Source organism: Pseudophryne corroboree, chromosome 7 (assembly GCF_028390025.1).
Source record: "Pseudophryne corroboree isolate aPseCor3 chromosome 7, aPseCor3.hap2, whole genome shotgun sequence".
NCBI lineage: Eukaryota > Metazoa > Chordata > Amphibia > Anura > Myobatrachidae > Pseudophryne > Pseudophryne corroboree.
Genome location: NC_086450.1, coordinates 9,233,550 through 9,247,606, shown reverse-complemented (window position 1 = coordinate 9,247,606; position 14,057 = coordinate 9,233,550). Strand labels below are relative to the sequence as shown.

General features: G+C 41.3%; 2 protein-coding genes across 3 annotated transcripts; both read right to left on the bottom strand.

Moving 5' to 3' along the window:
* Positions 1–4,081: 4,081 nt before the first annotated feature.
* LOC134943403 (gamma-crystallin-3-like) lies at positions 4,082–6,020 on the bottom strand. The gene is made up of 3 exons (XM_063932276.1): positions 6,012–6,020; positions 4,575–4,817; positions 4,082–4,357 (listed from the first exon to the last, which is right to left on the bottom strand). The coding sequence occupies exons 1-3, from the start codon at positions 6,018–6,020 to the stop codon at positions 4,082–4,084; spliced, it is 528 nt and encodes a 175-aa protein (XP_063788346.1).
* Positions 6,021–12,534: 6,514 nt separating this feature from the next.
* On the bottom strand, positions 12,535–13,749 carry LOC134943232 (gamma-crystallin 1-like). 2 transcript variants are annotated; one of them, XM_063932175.1, is made up of 3 exons: positions 13,741–13,749; positions 13,064–13,317; positions 12,535–12,796 (listed from the first exon to the last, which is right to left on the bottom strand). In XM_063932175.1, exons 1-3 carry the CDS (start codon positions 13,747–13,749, stop codon positions 12,535–12,537), a joined length of 525 nt encoding a protein of 174 aa, XP_063788245.1. The 2 variants fall into 2 exon arrangements, with proteins under 2 accessions (XP_063788245.1, XP_063788244.1); XM_063932174.1 differs by having other exon boundaries at positions 12,535–12,810; positions 13,075–13,317.
* Between the last annotated feature and the right edge of the window lie 308 nt (positions 13,750–14,057).

Here is a 14,057-nt window from a genome sequence, read left to right as displayed (position 1 = left end):
AGGTAGTGACCAGGTGGAATTCCACTCTTCCTGAAGCCACTCAGTGAGCTTTCTGACAGGTAGCATCAGATGTGAGCATGTCAGGGAAAATCCAGCATGGTGTAGTCACATCTGCGACCATGCCAAGCAAGCAGTTAATTAAAGTACTAGAAAAGCACCTAGAGAAACTGAAGGAGGAGCTTAAACAAAGTGATGCCGCTAAGTATGTTGGCCTTGTAGATCAAGGGCCTAATTCAGGGTTGATTGCAACAGCAAAATCATTCTCTAATGGGCAACACCATGGGCACTACAGGTGGGGCAGATATAACATGTGCAGAGAGAGTTAGATTTGGGTGGGTTATATTGTTTCTGTGCAGGGTAAATACTGGCTGCTTTATTTTTACACTGCAATTTAGATTTCAGTTTGAAAACACCCCACCCAAATCTAACTCTCTCTGCACATGTTACATCTGGGGATGCACCACAAGGATGGCGAGTGCAACTGCTGTTACTGGTGTTTCCACTCTGAGGATTAGCAATTCACTCCCATTACGGGTAATTCAATTGAGCCTTTTGACTATGTTAAGCTAATATTAAGAGCTGCAACTTGGCCTAACAGGTACTAAGCTGGCATTTGCTTAAATGCAGTGATCCATTGACGGATGGGTTATTGCATCCACGCTCATTATTTTTCTGTGTGAGAATGTGCAGAGAGGCGCATGTGCAGTCTTTTAATGCTATATATGGTGCATGCACAGTTTGCTGATATCACTGTCCCCATTTGTACTTGGCATCTCACTCAGATTCCAACCCTTAGAGATGACACATGTAGCTGCACTCTTATACACCTTTCAAATATCCAAGACAGGAACTTGCTGTGTTTAAAAGCTGGCAAATTCCCAGGTGTCAGCAGGTACGGGATTCAGGACTTCACACTTTGGGTGAGATTCAAATGACATATCACGCCCAATTTCCTTTCTAAAATGATCTCCGTTATCGCGCATATTGCACCCATAGTAATCAGGTTTACTGTGTAAAGGGTTGGGTGCCTCGCTACTCCAGGTGTAGCGAGCTGAAATAATGATACAACGTCCCTGACGGCAGAAACAGAATGAGTGTGGAAAGGCGTGAAAAGAATTGAATCCCACCCTTTGTGTGTGTGAATGTATGGAAGGTAATGACAGATTTGACATGCCCAAGAAATGTTACAGGAGGTAAAAGTTTGGGACTGTATTTGATTAATTTATAATTTACACCTAGGGAACATTTATTTCCTGAAATATGTATATATACATTGCCTTACAAAGTGGCGTTATATTGTAAAATGTTTGTATAACCCAATGTATGAGATGGCAAGTTGTAAGATCTGGGGTATCCAATTGAAGAACCTTCTTATTCTGCCTTTTCTCGGGTATACAGAGTATATGACTATGTGTTATGTATTTCCTGAATTCTTGTTAACGTATATGTCTGTATTTAAACTTATGAATGTTGTTTACTGTATATTTACTGTAAATTATTTCCAATGTCTTGAAACTTACTATGTTAAATCTAAACTTTAAAATGTTTTGTCCTTGTTTCCCCAACAAATCCATAGGCCTTTTATGAAGACAATTACTGCTTGACTATACTATCCCTGTAACAAGTTGACAAATTAACGCTTTGTATGGTAGTTCAGGCAGTGTTAACCCTTTGAATGCTGTCATCTTAATTGTTAATAATACGCAAAGTGGGAGCCATTGGATAAGCTTGTTACACAATTGCCATCATACAACAGATAATACAGATAATTAGTGTGTATGGGTGTGAGATAACTGTTTTGAGGGCTACTTACAGTAGCTAAACGGTAACATGTGTATGTTAAGGGCGAGATAATTGCTGAAAGTGATATGTAGCTTCTTACAGTAAATATGTCAAGAATGTAGTGATAGGGCGTTCATAACAAGTGGTATAGTTGGGTGTGTTTCACCCTATTATCAATTATTGTTCTATTGTCTAACTCATAATTATCCACATAATTCCCTTTAATACCATTCTATTTATTTTCCAGAATTTATCTTTCATCACCTCAAGTCTACGTAATCTACGTAAGCATCCATGGTCTACACATTAAGCACATCATTTGCTTTACTCATCCTCCCTTTTAACATCATTGTATCTTAGCAACATAATTAAATACTATTATTCATTCCTAAGAGACCCTGCCACAAGTTAGCTTTAAATCTATATTTACTACCACAAGAACACACACATTCACAATCAAATGTTATTAAGACTTTCTTTTTGCTCATCGTATTATGGTCCTTATTCCGAGTTGTTCGCTCGCTAGCTGCTTTTAGCAGCATTGCACACGCTAGGCCGCCGCCCTCTGGGAGTGTATCTTAGCTTAGCAGAATTGCGAATAGAAAATTCTTAGCAGTTTCTGAGTAGCTCGAGACTTACTCCTACACTGCGATCAGCTCAGCCCATTTCGTTCCTGTTTGACGTCACAAACACGCCCTGCGTTCGGACAGCCACTCACCCGTTTCTCCAGACACTCCCGCGTTTTATCCTGGCACGCCTGCGTTTTTCCGCACACTCCCAGAAAACGGTCGGTTTCTGCCCAGAAACACCTACTTCCTGTCAATCACACTCCGATCACTTCAACGATGAAAATTCTTCGTTCGGATGTGAGTAAATCTACTAAGTTTTGTGCTAAATTACTTAGCGCATGTGCACTGCGTACCATGCGCATGCACATTTTCGCCTTAATCGCTCCGTTGCGAAAATCGGCAACGAGCGAACAACTCGGAATGACCCACTATAATGGGCAGCACGGATGGTGTAGTGGTCAGCATTACTGCCTCACAGCACTGAGGTCATGGGCTTTATTCTAACCACTGGCCTACCTGTATTGAGTTGGTATTTTATGCATGTGCTTGTGTGTGTTGTGTGTGTGTTTCCTCCCACTATCTAAAAATATACAGGTTGGTATAATATACTATAATATACTGGTAGGTATGTTGCTTGTAAGTTCCACTAGGGCAGGGTTTGATGTGAATGGGCAGATATTTTCTGTAATGCGAAACAGAATATGTGAGAGCTATAGAAGAGGTAATATTATTATTTATTATTAATAATAAGAAGGAGAAGAAGAAGAAGAAGAAGAAGAAGAAGAAGAAAAAGGAGAAGAAGAAGAAGAAGAAGAAGAAGAAGAAGAAGAAAAAGGAGGAGAAGAAGAAGATGAAGTTGAAGAATATCTGATTTCTTGTTTTTAATTTTGTATTTCTATATTGGTGTTGGATTGAAAAGCATTAAGGGGTGGAATTGATGATTAAGGGCTGAACATTGTTACATAGATATTTAGATGTATAGAAAATAGTTCTCCGATATAGATCACATCTTTATGATTTAATATCTGGGAAGGTTCATCACCAGCTTTCTTTAGTTTACATAAATAGAAAATTACTGAATGACAAGAGGAAGCCAGTTACACAGTTTGATATCTTCGTACAGATGTGAATTTGAATTAAGGGGGGTACTCACGGAGCGATCGCTGCTTAAAATCTAAGCAATCTGACTAGATTGCTTAGATTTTAAGCACGATCGCTCCGTGTGTAGCCCCCTTAGCGATAGCGATGTGCAGCCCCGCGCATCGCTATCGCTGCTGCAAGATTGGCCTGCATGCAGGCCAATCTAGCGGGTCGCTCACTTCACCCGCTGGGTGAAGTGAGCGCCCCCCCCCATCTCCCCCCGCCCGCTCAGCACAGATCGCGCTGTGCTGAGCGCCGGGAGAGATGTATGCTGAGCGGTTCGAAAAATGACAGTTAGGCTGTGATTGGCTGGTAATTTATCTCCAGCAAATTTATCTCCATCCCAGGCTTAGTAAATAGACCTCTGAGCCCTGAACCATACAAGATGTACACAAAGTATTTCAGATGCCATAACGTCCAGATAACAGACATAAGATTCCACACTCACTCTGTACATTTTATTTTCTCAGCAAGCCAGTTACAATTTAATAAAAAGTAAATAAATGCATAAATAAATAAAATGAAAAAAAAATTGTATTTAAAATGTTTTATTGAATGAAAAGAAATACAGAGTTTAGTGATCTGCGGTTCTAATACATATGGTGGACACGTCTGAAGGAGCCAATTCTGGGGCTAGTGGCTCCCCAGTCGGTGTATCTCCGGTACTCCCCAGGCTTCAGATAAAACTGACGTCCCCGGTAATTGGGCTCCTCATAGAACATCCAGTATCCATCTTGTACATGGGCGGAGTGGATGTCATGGTAGCGGAACCTCTCATAGACATTTTGGCAATCTTCTGTGAACTCCATCATCTGACCTCTAGAGTCTTCTTTCTCATAGATCCTGACTCTGAATGAACCTTGGTGCTGTGTTAATAATTTTTCAAAAAAGTCAGTTCTAAAAGTGTTCAGATGTACTCCGTTTCAGAATATAGTACACTGTAATTATATACCACAATAATAATGGATTTTAATATTTGCACATTGTCATATTTTAAAGTGTTTAATGGATGAGTTGAGTGCCACAACTTATTAACTGTCGATATATTGTTATGTGTTGTAAATTAAAGTGCATGCACATTACCTGTGGGCTCAGGCGAATGGAACGGATGGAGTCGTTGTAACCCAGCCACTGTTGGAAGTCGGGGTACTCCCCTCTATGCAGGAAGTACTGGTGCCCCCTGTAGTTGGGGTGCTCATACAGGATCCAGTTTCCGCTCTCCACACGGATGGAGTTACAGCGTCTGAAGTATGAGGACATGTCTGGGCACTCAGAGTTACACTCATAGGAGCGGCCCTGGAAGTTCCTGTCCTCGTAGAAGATGATCTGACAAAAGAAACATATTGGATTTAAAAAAAATAATTTTATGTTAGCAGCAGGTAATTCAGGAAACTAAGTATTTTTACATTTTCCCCTTCAAAACATTGTTTATCATTTTTTTTATTTAATATAGTTGAAAAAGTATTTTTCAAAATATTTAAATATTATATTATGCACATCTGCAGAACGGATATCTTCATCAAAAACTGGGGGGGGGGGGCAGTGGGATGGCTCGGTCACATGAGATCTGACCATGCCAGTTAAGTGGTTAAAGAAGAGGGTTCTATTATGGAGAAAAAAAAATAGCTGATTTTTGCAAATCCGCAACACACATCTCCCTATTTCGTTCTAGATTTTGGACTTTTATACAAGATTTTTGAAACTAACTACTTAACCATTTTAGAAAGATGTACAGTACATAAATAAACCAGACTGTAACACATATTCATCGTACATGCAAACACGTTACAAGTGTGCATGTAATGTCCAATTTATTTATTTTTTGGTCACACTATCATGACTTTCATCTCTCTTGAATTTTTTGGAAATGTATATTGAGAGACTTAGGGGTCTATGTACTAAAGGGCCCCATACACTAGAACGATTTTGCTCAATTTCAGCTAAATTTGGTCATTCTGGCCGATATCTAGGGGGAAATCGAGCATTTTTGTTGTGTATCCAATCCGATCTGATGCGCAGCCCCGTGAGCATCGGGTCGACTCCTCCAGGTCGTTGGTGCTGCACTCGTTATATGTCGTGATCAAGTGGAATTGTATGGAATCGAACGGTGGTTTTTGTGCTTGCGATATATCGCATGCGATCTATAGTAGGAAGTTTGAAGCACCCTAATCAAGCCCATCAGATGTTTCTGGTGGTACCTGTGAATGCATGCTATACATCCCATGCGATATGTAGGCGCTTGACATATCGTATGCGATGTATAGCATGCTCAAAAAAAGTCAAATTGTACCGAATCATTTGGAATCGTATGGAACCACTCCCGGGAAGCTCCCAAGAGAGTTAGAGGGAAATCGCCCCGACTTCAGCCTCTAGACATATCGTTCTAGTGTATGGGGCCCTTAAGTCTGGAGAGAGACAAAGTGGATGGAGGTAAAGTCCTAGCCAGTCAGCTCCTAAACGCCATGTACTAAATGCAAAAATTAAAGTTTGTTTTAATATTTGAAGTTAAATAAGACTCACCTTTCCCATGTTGTAGATTCAAATGTGTCCAAACCCGCTGTGTACTGAGGACATGGGGACAGGAGGTATATATACAACCTGAGCTGAATACGTTGTAAGGAAAGTGTTGAGCTGTGTTATCCTCTTTATGTAAAAGACGTTTGTGTGTCTGTGTGACTATTGTTCGTGTATGTTCCATGGTACATTCATTTTACCCAAAGCATTGATCAGAAAACAATACATCAGTGTAAAGCAAACTTGGTTTTGCAGCGTTTGTCAGGTCTCCATTGTTATGTTGTATGAACAGAGTGTCGGCATTATCTGTGGGAGTGAGTGACCATCACATGACCATTTCTCATCACAGAGTTATGAGTACAATCTGACCATGTTCTTATAGTGAATATGAAATTGTTGGGGTTAATTATAATTAGTGGCATCGTCCAAAAATAAAAATCTGCAGTAAACTTACAGCAACAGTATTATATTGTATCTGTCAGATTAAAAATAAAGTCAGGGAGTATCCAGTGTCATATATCAGACTTCCAGACCCTCCAACCTGACCTGGCACTGCCATTTTACTTCCTGGGGTGTTTCCTCAGGATATTATAGTAAGTCTAGTCATGCTGTATCTGACTAGCTTCTGTTACTTTGACAAATTTTCCCAGACCCAGTGCTGCATGGGGGCTGCCATGTTGATCATGTCAGCTGACTTATGATCAACCAATCACTGACTGCTCTTTTCCCACCTGAATAAATTGTACTTACCAGTCACCTGGGTCAGGGTTAAGCAGCTTACAGCAACCTGATGTCTTCCCTGTTTCTCTACAGTTAGCCCATTGTTCTACATTCTGCTCTGCATGCTCTCCTAGTGTTTCGGTGCCTCCATGCAGAACTACACTCCAGTTGCCCAACTGTACCTGTGCACTCCAGTTGCTTTCTGGGATACTCTGCATAGCACCTAGAGAGCACATTCACATCAACACCTGTGCCATTGGCCCTCATTCCGAGTTGTTTGCTCTTTATTTTTCTTCGCATCGGTGCGATTTTCTGCTAACTGCGCATGCGCAATGTTCGCACTGCGGCTGCGTCAAGTAAATTTGCTAAGAAGTTTGGTACTTTACTCACGGCATTACGAGGTTTTTTCTTCATTCTGGTGATCGGAGTGTGATTGACAGGAAGTGGGTGTTTCTGGGCGGAAACTAACCGTTTTATGGGTGTGTGTGGAAAAACGCTGCAGTTTCTGGGAAAAACGCAGGAGTGGCTGGAGAAACGGGGGAGTGTCTGGGCGAACGCTGGGTGTGTTTGTGACGTCAAACCAGGAACAACAAGCACTGAACTGATCGCACTGGAAGAGTAAGTCTCGAGCTACTCAGAAACTGCAAAGAAAAGTATTTTCGCAATATTGCGAATACTTAGTTCGCAATTCAGCTAAGCTAAGATTCACTCCCAGAGGGCGGCGGCTTAGCGTGTGCACTGCTGCGAAAAGCGGCTAGCGAGCGAACAACTCGGAATGAGGGCCATTGTACAGTTCCCAGTTCCTCATTGCTGGCCACAAGGTTCACCATCTGTTCACCAGGCTACATACACTTTCTTGTTTACATTGGCTACCAGTGCAGGACAGCATTTCCAGAGAACCTGTTACAGTGTTCTACATGAATAAAGAAGAACATTATAAAACCACCTAAGTTTAAGCCCTGAGGTCCCTGTTAAAAGTTCAGACAAAATTACAAATGTGACAGTTTGTTCACACAGCACAGCAAAAATACAAACCCAATGGGCAGACTCCGTGCAAAGTTGGGTTAATCAGTGAAGAAACAAACAGTAACAGAAAGTCAAGTAATACAATTCCTGCAGGAACCTTCGCTTCTCAAGCAACTCAAGAAGGGGACTGCTCCTCCTCACCTCATTTTCATCTGCCTTCTCAGAAAAAACATCCTGACCCTAAAACATGCAGGGGATTCCTTAAGTAGTATGGGATCCATTTTTAATTACAAGCAAGTAATTTACCCACTGCTAGGACCAAGGTGGCATATATAAGTTCTTTGCTTACCGGACCTGCCCTGGCATGGCTTCTCCGCTAAGGGAATGTTTGGATCCTATTCTCTCTTATTTTGTTTGTTTTATTGAACCATTCAGAAAGATCTTTAATGAAGGAGTGGTTTCAGCCGCTACTGATGTATTAAGATTACACTCCTGTATGGTGGCTCAGGATGTCATCCAATTCCATTCTTTGGCCTCTGAATCAAGATGGACCAACAAGGCCTTGATTGTTGCCTTCTGGCAGGGACATTGATAAAATTAAGGATGATTTGGCTACTTGGGACTTACCCACTAACCTGGAAGATTTTATTTCATTATGTAGTAAGGTGGATCTTTGTTTTAGGGAATATTCCCAGGAAAAAAGGAAGAACAATCAATTCAAGAATAAACTACTGTAGTACCCCATTTCCAGAAGCAATCTTCCAACATTGAAGAGCCTTTGCATATGAATCAGTCCAGATTATCACCTAAAGAATGTCGGATGCGTCACGGAGATACTATGGGTGGAATTCAAATGTTTGAAAAGTTGGTTGGGTGTCTGTTTTTTCCTGTCTATTAGATAGGAAAAAACAGACTCCCAACTGACTTTTCAAACATTTGAATCTCCCCCTTTATGCCTATATTGCCCTATTAAAGTGTCAGGTCTTAGGATTCTGTTCCCAGAGACTGGGAAACTTTCCAGCTAGACAAGATTGTATATTTCCAGTTACCCTGGTAAATGATAAGGGATCCAATACTTTCCATCCAGTACTAGATTCTGGGGAAACTTTCCTTATTCATCTACTGTATTGTCCAGGATTTGTCTTTATCGACCATTCAACTGCCAGTACCCTTCTACCTTAAAGCAGTTGATGGCAGTTGCATCCCTGGAAGTCTTATTTCCAACCAAACCACAGCAGTGAAGCTTAGAGTTGGGATTTTACACTCCAAATTTATTAATTTCTTTATCATACCAAAACCTTCTAATGTAGTGGTACTGAACTATTACTCAAGATATTTCATGGGGTATTACCTGCAAAAAGTATTGTCTCCAACAAGTGGCCACTTCAGGTACAGTTCACTCTGAGGACTTTGCTCTTTCATTGCCTTATAAAGCATTCCGTGATATATTCAATACACAAGCGACAGATTCAATTACACCACATATAAACTGAACTGTTCTTTTGATTGGTTCCCTGGCAAGACACTTCACAGGGGTTCTGTATATCCAAGTTCATTACCAGAAACTCAGGCCATGTTGGACTATATTAAAGAGAATCATGAATCTTCATTAAACTGCATAATCCGTGTGTTTTTTCATGCTTTCGACCAATTTTTTTTTTTTTTTATGGAGTCTGACCCTGGGGACCCGCGTGTGATACTGCAGAGACTTGCACGCGTATATACCCAGCTAATTAAATAGGTCCGTCCAGCATGGTAAACCCTGTGGCTAATTGAATTCCCACCTATGGGCCGTATTCAATAGCTGTCGGGTCGCATTGACATTGTCGGAAACAGGGCTAAAACCTGTCGGTTATGGCCCCGCTTCCGACAATACACGCGGCTCGGCGGCTTCACGTGTATTCCGACAAGTCGGATTTTCCGACTTTTTGGAGAAACTGTGCCCGGAAGGAGTAGGTGGGAACCCCTTCCAACCGATTCCAATCAGAAACTGCCGTCTTTCCGACAAGACTGCAGTTTCCGACTCTAATTGAATACGGCCCTAAGTGTTTGTGCGCAATTAAGTATGTTTATGGACTTATACCAAAAATGAGAGTTTTGTGGCTTATCTGTGTGTCTTTTCAGAAGATTCACTCCATATCCCTCAGGAGGGCTACCAAAACATGGTATAAATCACCAGGCCTTAGAACACATAGCATAGCGTTTTATATAGCAAATACAACTAACAAACTCTCAATTAAAACACTTGTGTATTAGCTTATCTGACAACCACTGGATGCAGGTAAAGAAGGAACTGCTAGCACCAGCTCCTCCTCCTGCCTCTGAAGGGGAAAACAAATCAGTCTTAACACCACAGCAAATGAAGAAGATCTGGGACCCCGAGGGGTTTCATCCAACAGGACTTTATCAAAGGGTAAAAGTTCCTCCAGAGTACATTTCCTTATTCACAGGTTGCTGTATTTATACAGGACTTTCATTTAAAAATGACCAGTCACGTGATCTCACTTGATTTCAAGGTTTCTTTTACCAAGCTTTTTTTTCTTTTCAACAAACTTATAAGAATTCACTAAGCAGTGCTTAAGTCCAATCTTCTCATTTACTGTAGAAACCAGAGGTCTGATCATGGCGAGTACATTACCACAGAAGTAACAGGTTGTGTGTGCAGTAAACCCCACAGAGCATCAGTTTCCGCTGACTTTGTTTTTGAGTGGTATGATATAGTCCTTTGTTACATTTTCTTCCTGGCCACCATGTCCTCAGACAACCAGAAGAATGGGCGGTCGGACTTTTTAAAATCATTTAAGGGAAATCAGAGAAGAAGAACCTGTACCAACCACCACACAGAGGATGGTTTAATTATACAGAAGTAAATACATGAGCGTCCACCAATAAATTCCTGGATCTTTCTGTGGGTAATAAAGTGATCATTGCCCATGTATTTTATCTGTCCAGGATGCTGTATTATTCCCACTATTATGGTGCCTTGACACACCTCCGATGCCCCCTACTACTCTACTGTACGGATGTTTCCGATCTAAAATAAGGATGGAGATGTTATTGTAGCTGAGTATACACTCTGTGTAGTCTATGATACTCCCCCACACCTCTACTGTCTATTTTCAGGAAATGACCAGGATTCTACTTCTGCCGCTGCTTGACCTCTTCATTTTAGAAAAGATGGCATCTTTCCCAAATGTATATATTGTAGCACTATGAAGATAGATGGTGATTGTTAACTATGGATTCTGTGTGGGGCAGGAGGCATCCACCCACACATTGAAGAAAAAGGAGGTGTGACCACACCTAATGGCTGCTGTATGGATCGAGCCCTAGTAGGACTGGGCAGTCAAGTGTAGTGCTGCCTCTGTAAACAGTCCAGGTGGGGTGGTAGTAGGCCAGAGAGGCTGCAGCCAAGCACAGACAGTCCGGGAGAGATGTTGGAAGGCAAGAGAGGCTTCCCAGAGTACAGTTCCCTCATGAGGCTGGAAAGCCAGAGGCCAGGCCAGGCCAGTGGGCTTTGAATCTGAGGAGGCCAGGAGGCCATGTAAATGTATGCAAGAGACAGGGAGAACTGTAAGACTTTAGAATGGAGATTAGCTGCCCTGTTAGATAGAGGTCAAGCACTGAGGTAGTGCCCTGAATGAGGACTGCTGTAGGTTGTTTTTGTTTTCCCAAAACAAATCAATGCAATATCATACGGAAGGAGTTCCACTCATATTCTACAGCATGGTTAGTAGATAAAAGGCACTGTACTGTAGGTGGGTGGCTAGTTTTCTGCCTCCTCAGCATTCTATGCACCACTCTGACCTGCCATTTATCCGACCAACAAGTCCACGCTCATTTCAAGGTACAATAATAGGGGGCACAGGTGCAAACTACTGTACATGCAAATCAATTATTTTGTTCACCACAAATCAATTTTTAAATCCAGGACTGATTTTTAATTGTGGGGGGTTCCTGTGCACACTAAGGAGCCACAATCTTTGGAAACCCAAACTATAGTGAATGTCTACCACCTGCTGACACAGATGTGGACACGCTCCTGTGAGTTTCCCAATATCAGCATAAATAAAATAAATAATTACATTAAATAGATAACTAAACATTTTCCAACGAGAACTGTTTTTTTACACCCACAACACCCTGAATTTTGCAGCTGCTAGAAAATATGTGATACTGCAAACAATGAAAGGTTACGTAAAGATGGAGCCAGTGTTATCTTTGCTGGCTGAGGCGCAGGCGTGCGCTCCCGGCGTGATTAGGTGACCCATCCACCTAGTCACATCGGGAGTGCACGAGCCGCTTCCCATTCAGAGCGTCTCTGTCTGGGCGCGCGGACGGAGACGCTCTCCATTAAAGTGAATGGGGAGCTTCTCCGTCTGGGCGTGCGCCCTTCCAGACGGAGATGCTCACAGTGACTAGGTACACCCAGACGGACGAGCCTAGTCACATAAAGAGCCAAGATAAAGAAGGCTCCATCTGTAGAAGGCTCCATCTCCATCTGCACTCAATATTTACAGACCAATGAGATTTATGATGCAATCAGGGTCCCCAAATATCTAACTTATTGAGTTACTTTATAGTATCTCAGTGCAAGTGTGTTAATTGGTACAGTAATTGCGCTTCTTGTTAAAAAGAAGTATATGTTTCACTTGAATTGAAACCATGAGGATGAAATATATAATGAAAGACCCTTGTTAAAAATAAATGCAGCACTTTCTCTTCTGGGTTAGTTGGAGGATTAGGCTGAGACAACGCTTACAGAATTGAAAAAAAAAACACATAAATAACGAACGTGATATTCAGAATGAAAAGAATTGACAGATTTTATTTTTCTGCTGGTTTAATACATATGGTGGACACGTCTGAAGGAGCCAATTCTGGGGCTAGTGGCACCCCAGTCGGTGTATCTCCGGTACTCCCCTGATCTCAGGTAGTACTGACGTCCCCGGTAGTTGGGCTCCTCATAGAACATCCAGTATCCGTCTTGTACATGGGCGGAATGGATGTCATGGTAGCGGAACATCTCATAGACATGGGGACAGTCTTCTGTGAACTCCATCATCTGACCTCGGAAGTCTTCTTTCTCATAGATCCTGACTCTGAATGATCCCTGGTGCTGGGGTAAAAATGTTCAATAAAGCAAATTAAAATAACTGTCCTATAATTGGAAAGCAATAATTGTAAAGCACGTCATAAATTATATTTGCAGGTGTTATTAATATTTCTGCAGACATCCTATTACAGGATTATATGGAGGAATTGATTTTCCAGGGGAGGGTACAATCTGCTAATTGTACATAAATCTCACTTTGGTCAGGAAATATAACTTAGGAGATCTTCTTCATGTACACTACAGAATAGTGATAAAATGTATAATTACCTGGGGGCTCAGACGACAGGACTTTATAGAGTCATTGTAACCCAGCCACTGCTGGAAGTCGGGGTACTCCCCTCTATGCAGGAAGTACTGGTGCCCCCTGTAGTTGGGGTGCTCATACAGGATCCAGTTTCCGCTCTCCACACGGATGGAGTTACAGCGTCTGAAGTATGAGGACATGTCTGGGCACTCAGAGTTACACTCATGGGAGCGGCCCTGGAAGTTCCTGTCCTCATAGAAGATAATCTGTGGAAAAATAATGGTATTGATATGTTTTAATAATTTCCGCAATAATTTTTTAGCAGCAGATTATTCAGGAAATTGTCCAGATGTTTTGATGTTAATGATGTATTTATTCTTCTATATATATATATATATATATATATTTTTTACGTTTGATTACTGAGAAAAACACAAAAGAAATAAAGTGCTTAATTTCTGAAAAAACCTTCCTATATCAGATACTCATATTACCCATTAGATGTGTACGTGTCATGCCCAATTTCCTTTGTCAAGCTCTTATCAATACATCCCTCATAAATTTATGGTAACTTATATTTGTTAAAATACAGCAATATACAGAACATATATTCTCTTTCATCTAGAACGTAAAATCAAAGATGAAAGTATGTTTTAATATTTAAATTAAAACATGTAAATTAGACTCACCTTTCCCATGTTGTGGATTCAAATGTGTCCAAACCCGCTGTGTACTGGGGACATGGGGACAGGAGGTTTATATACAACCTGAGCTGAATACGTTGTAAGGAAAGTGTTGAGCTGTTTCATCCTCTTTATGTAAAAGACGTTTGTGTGTCTGTGTGACTATTGTTCGTTTATGTTCCATGGTACATTCATCTTTCCCAAAGCATTGATCAGAAAACAATACATCAGTGTAAAGCAAACTTGGTTTTGCAGCGTATGTCAGGTCTCCATTGTTATGTTGTATGGACTAAGCATCGGCATTATTCTGTGGGAGTGAGTGA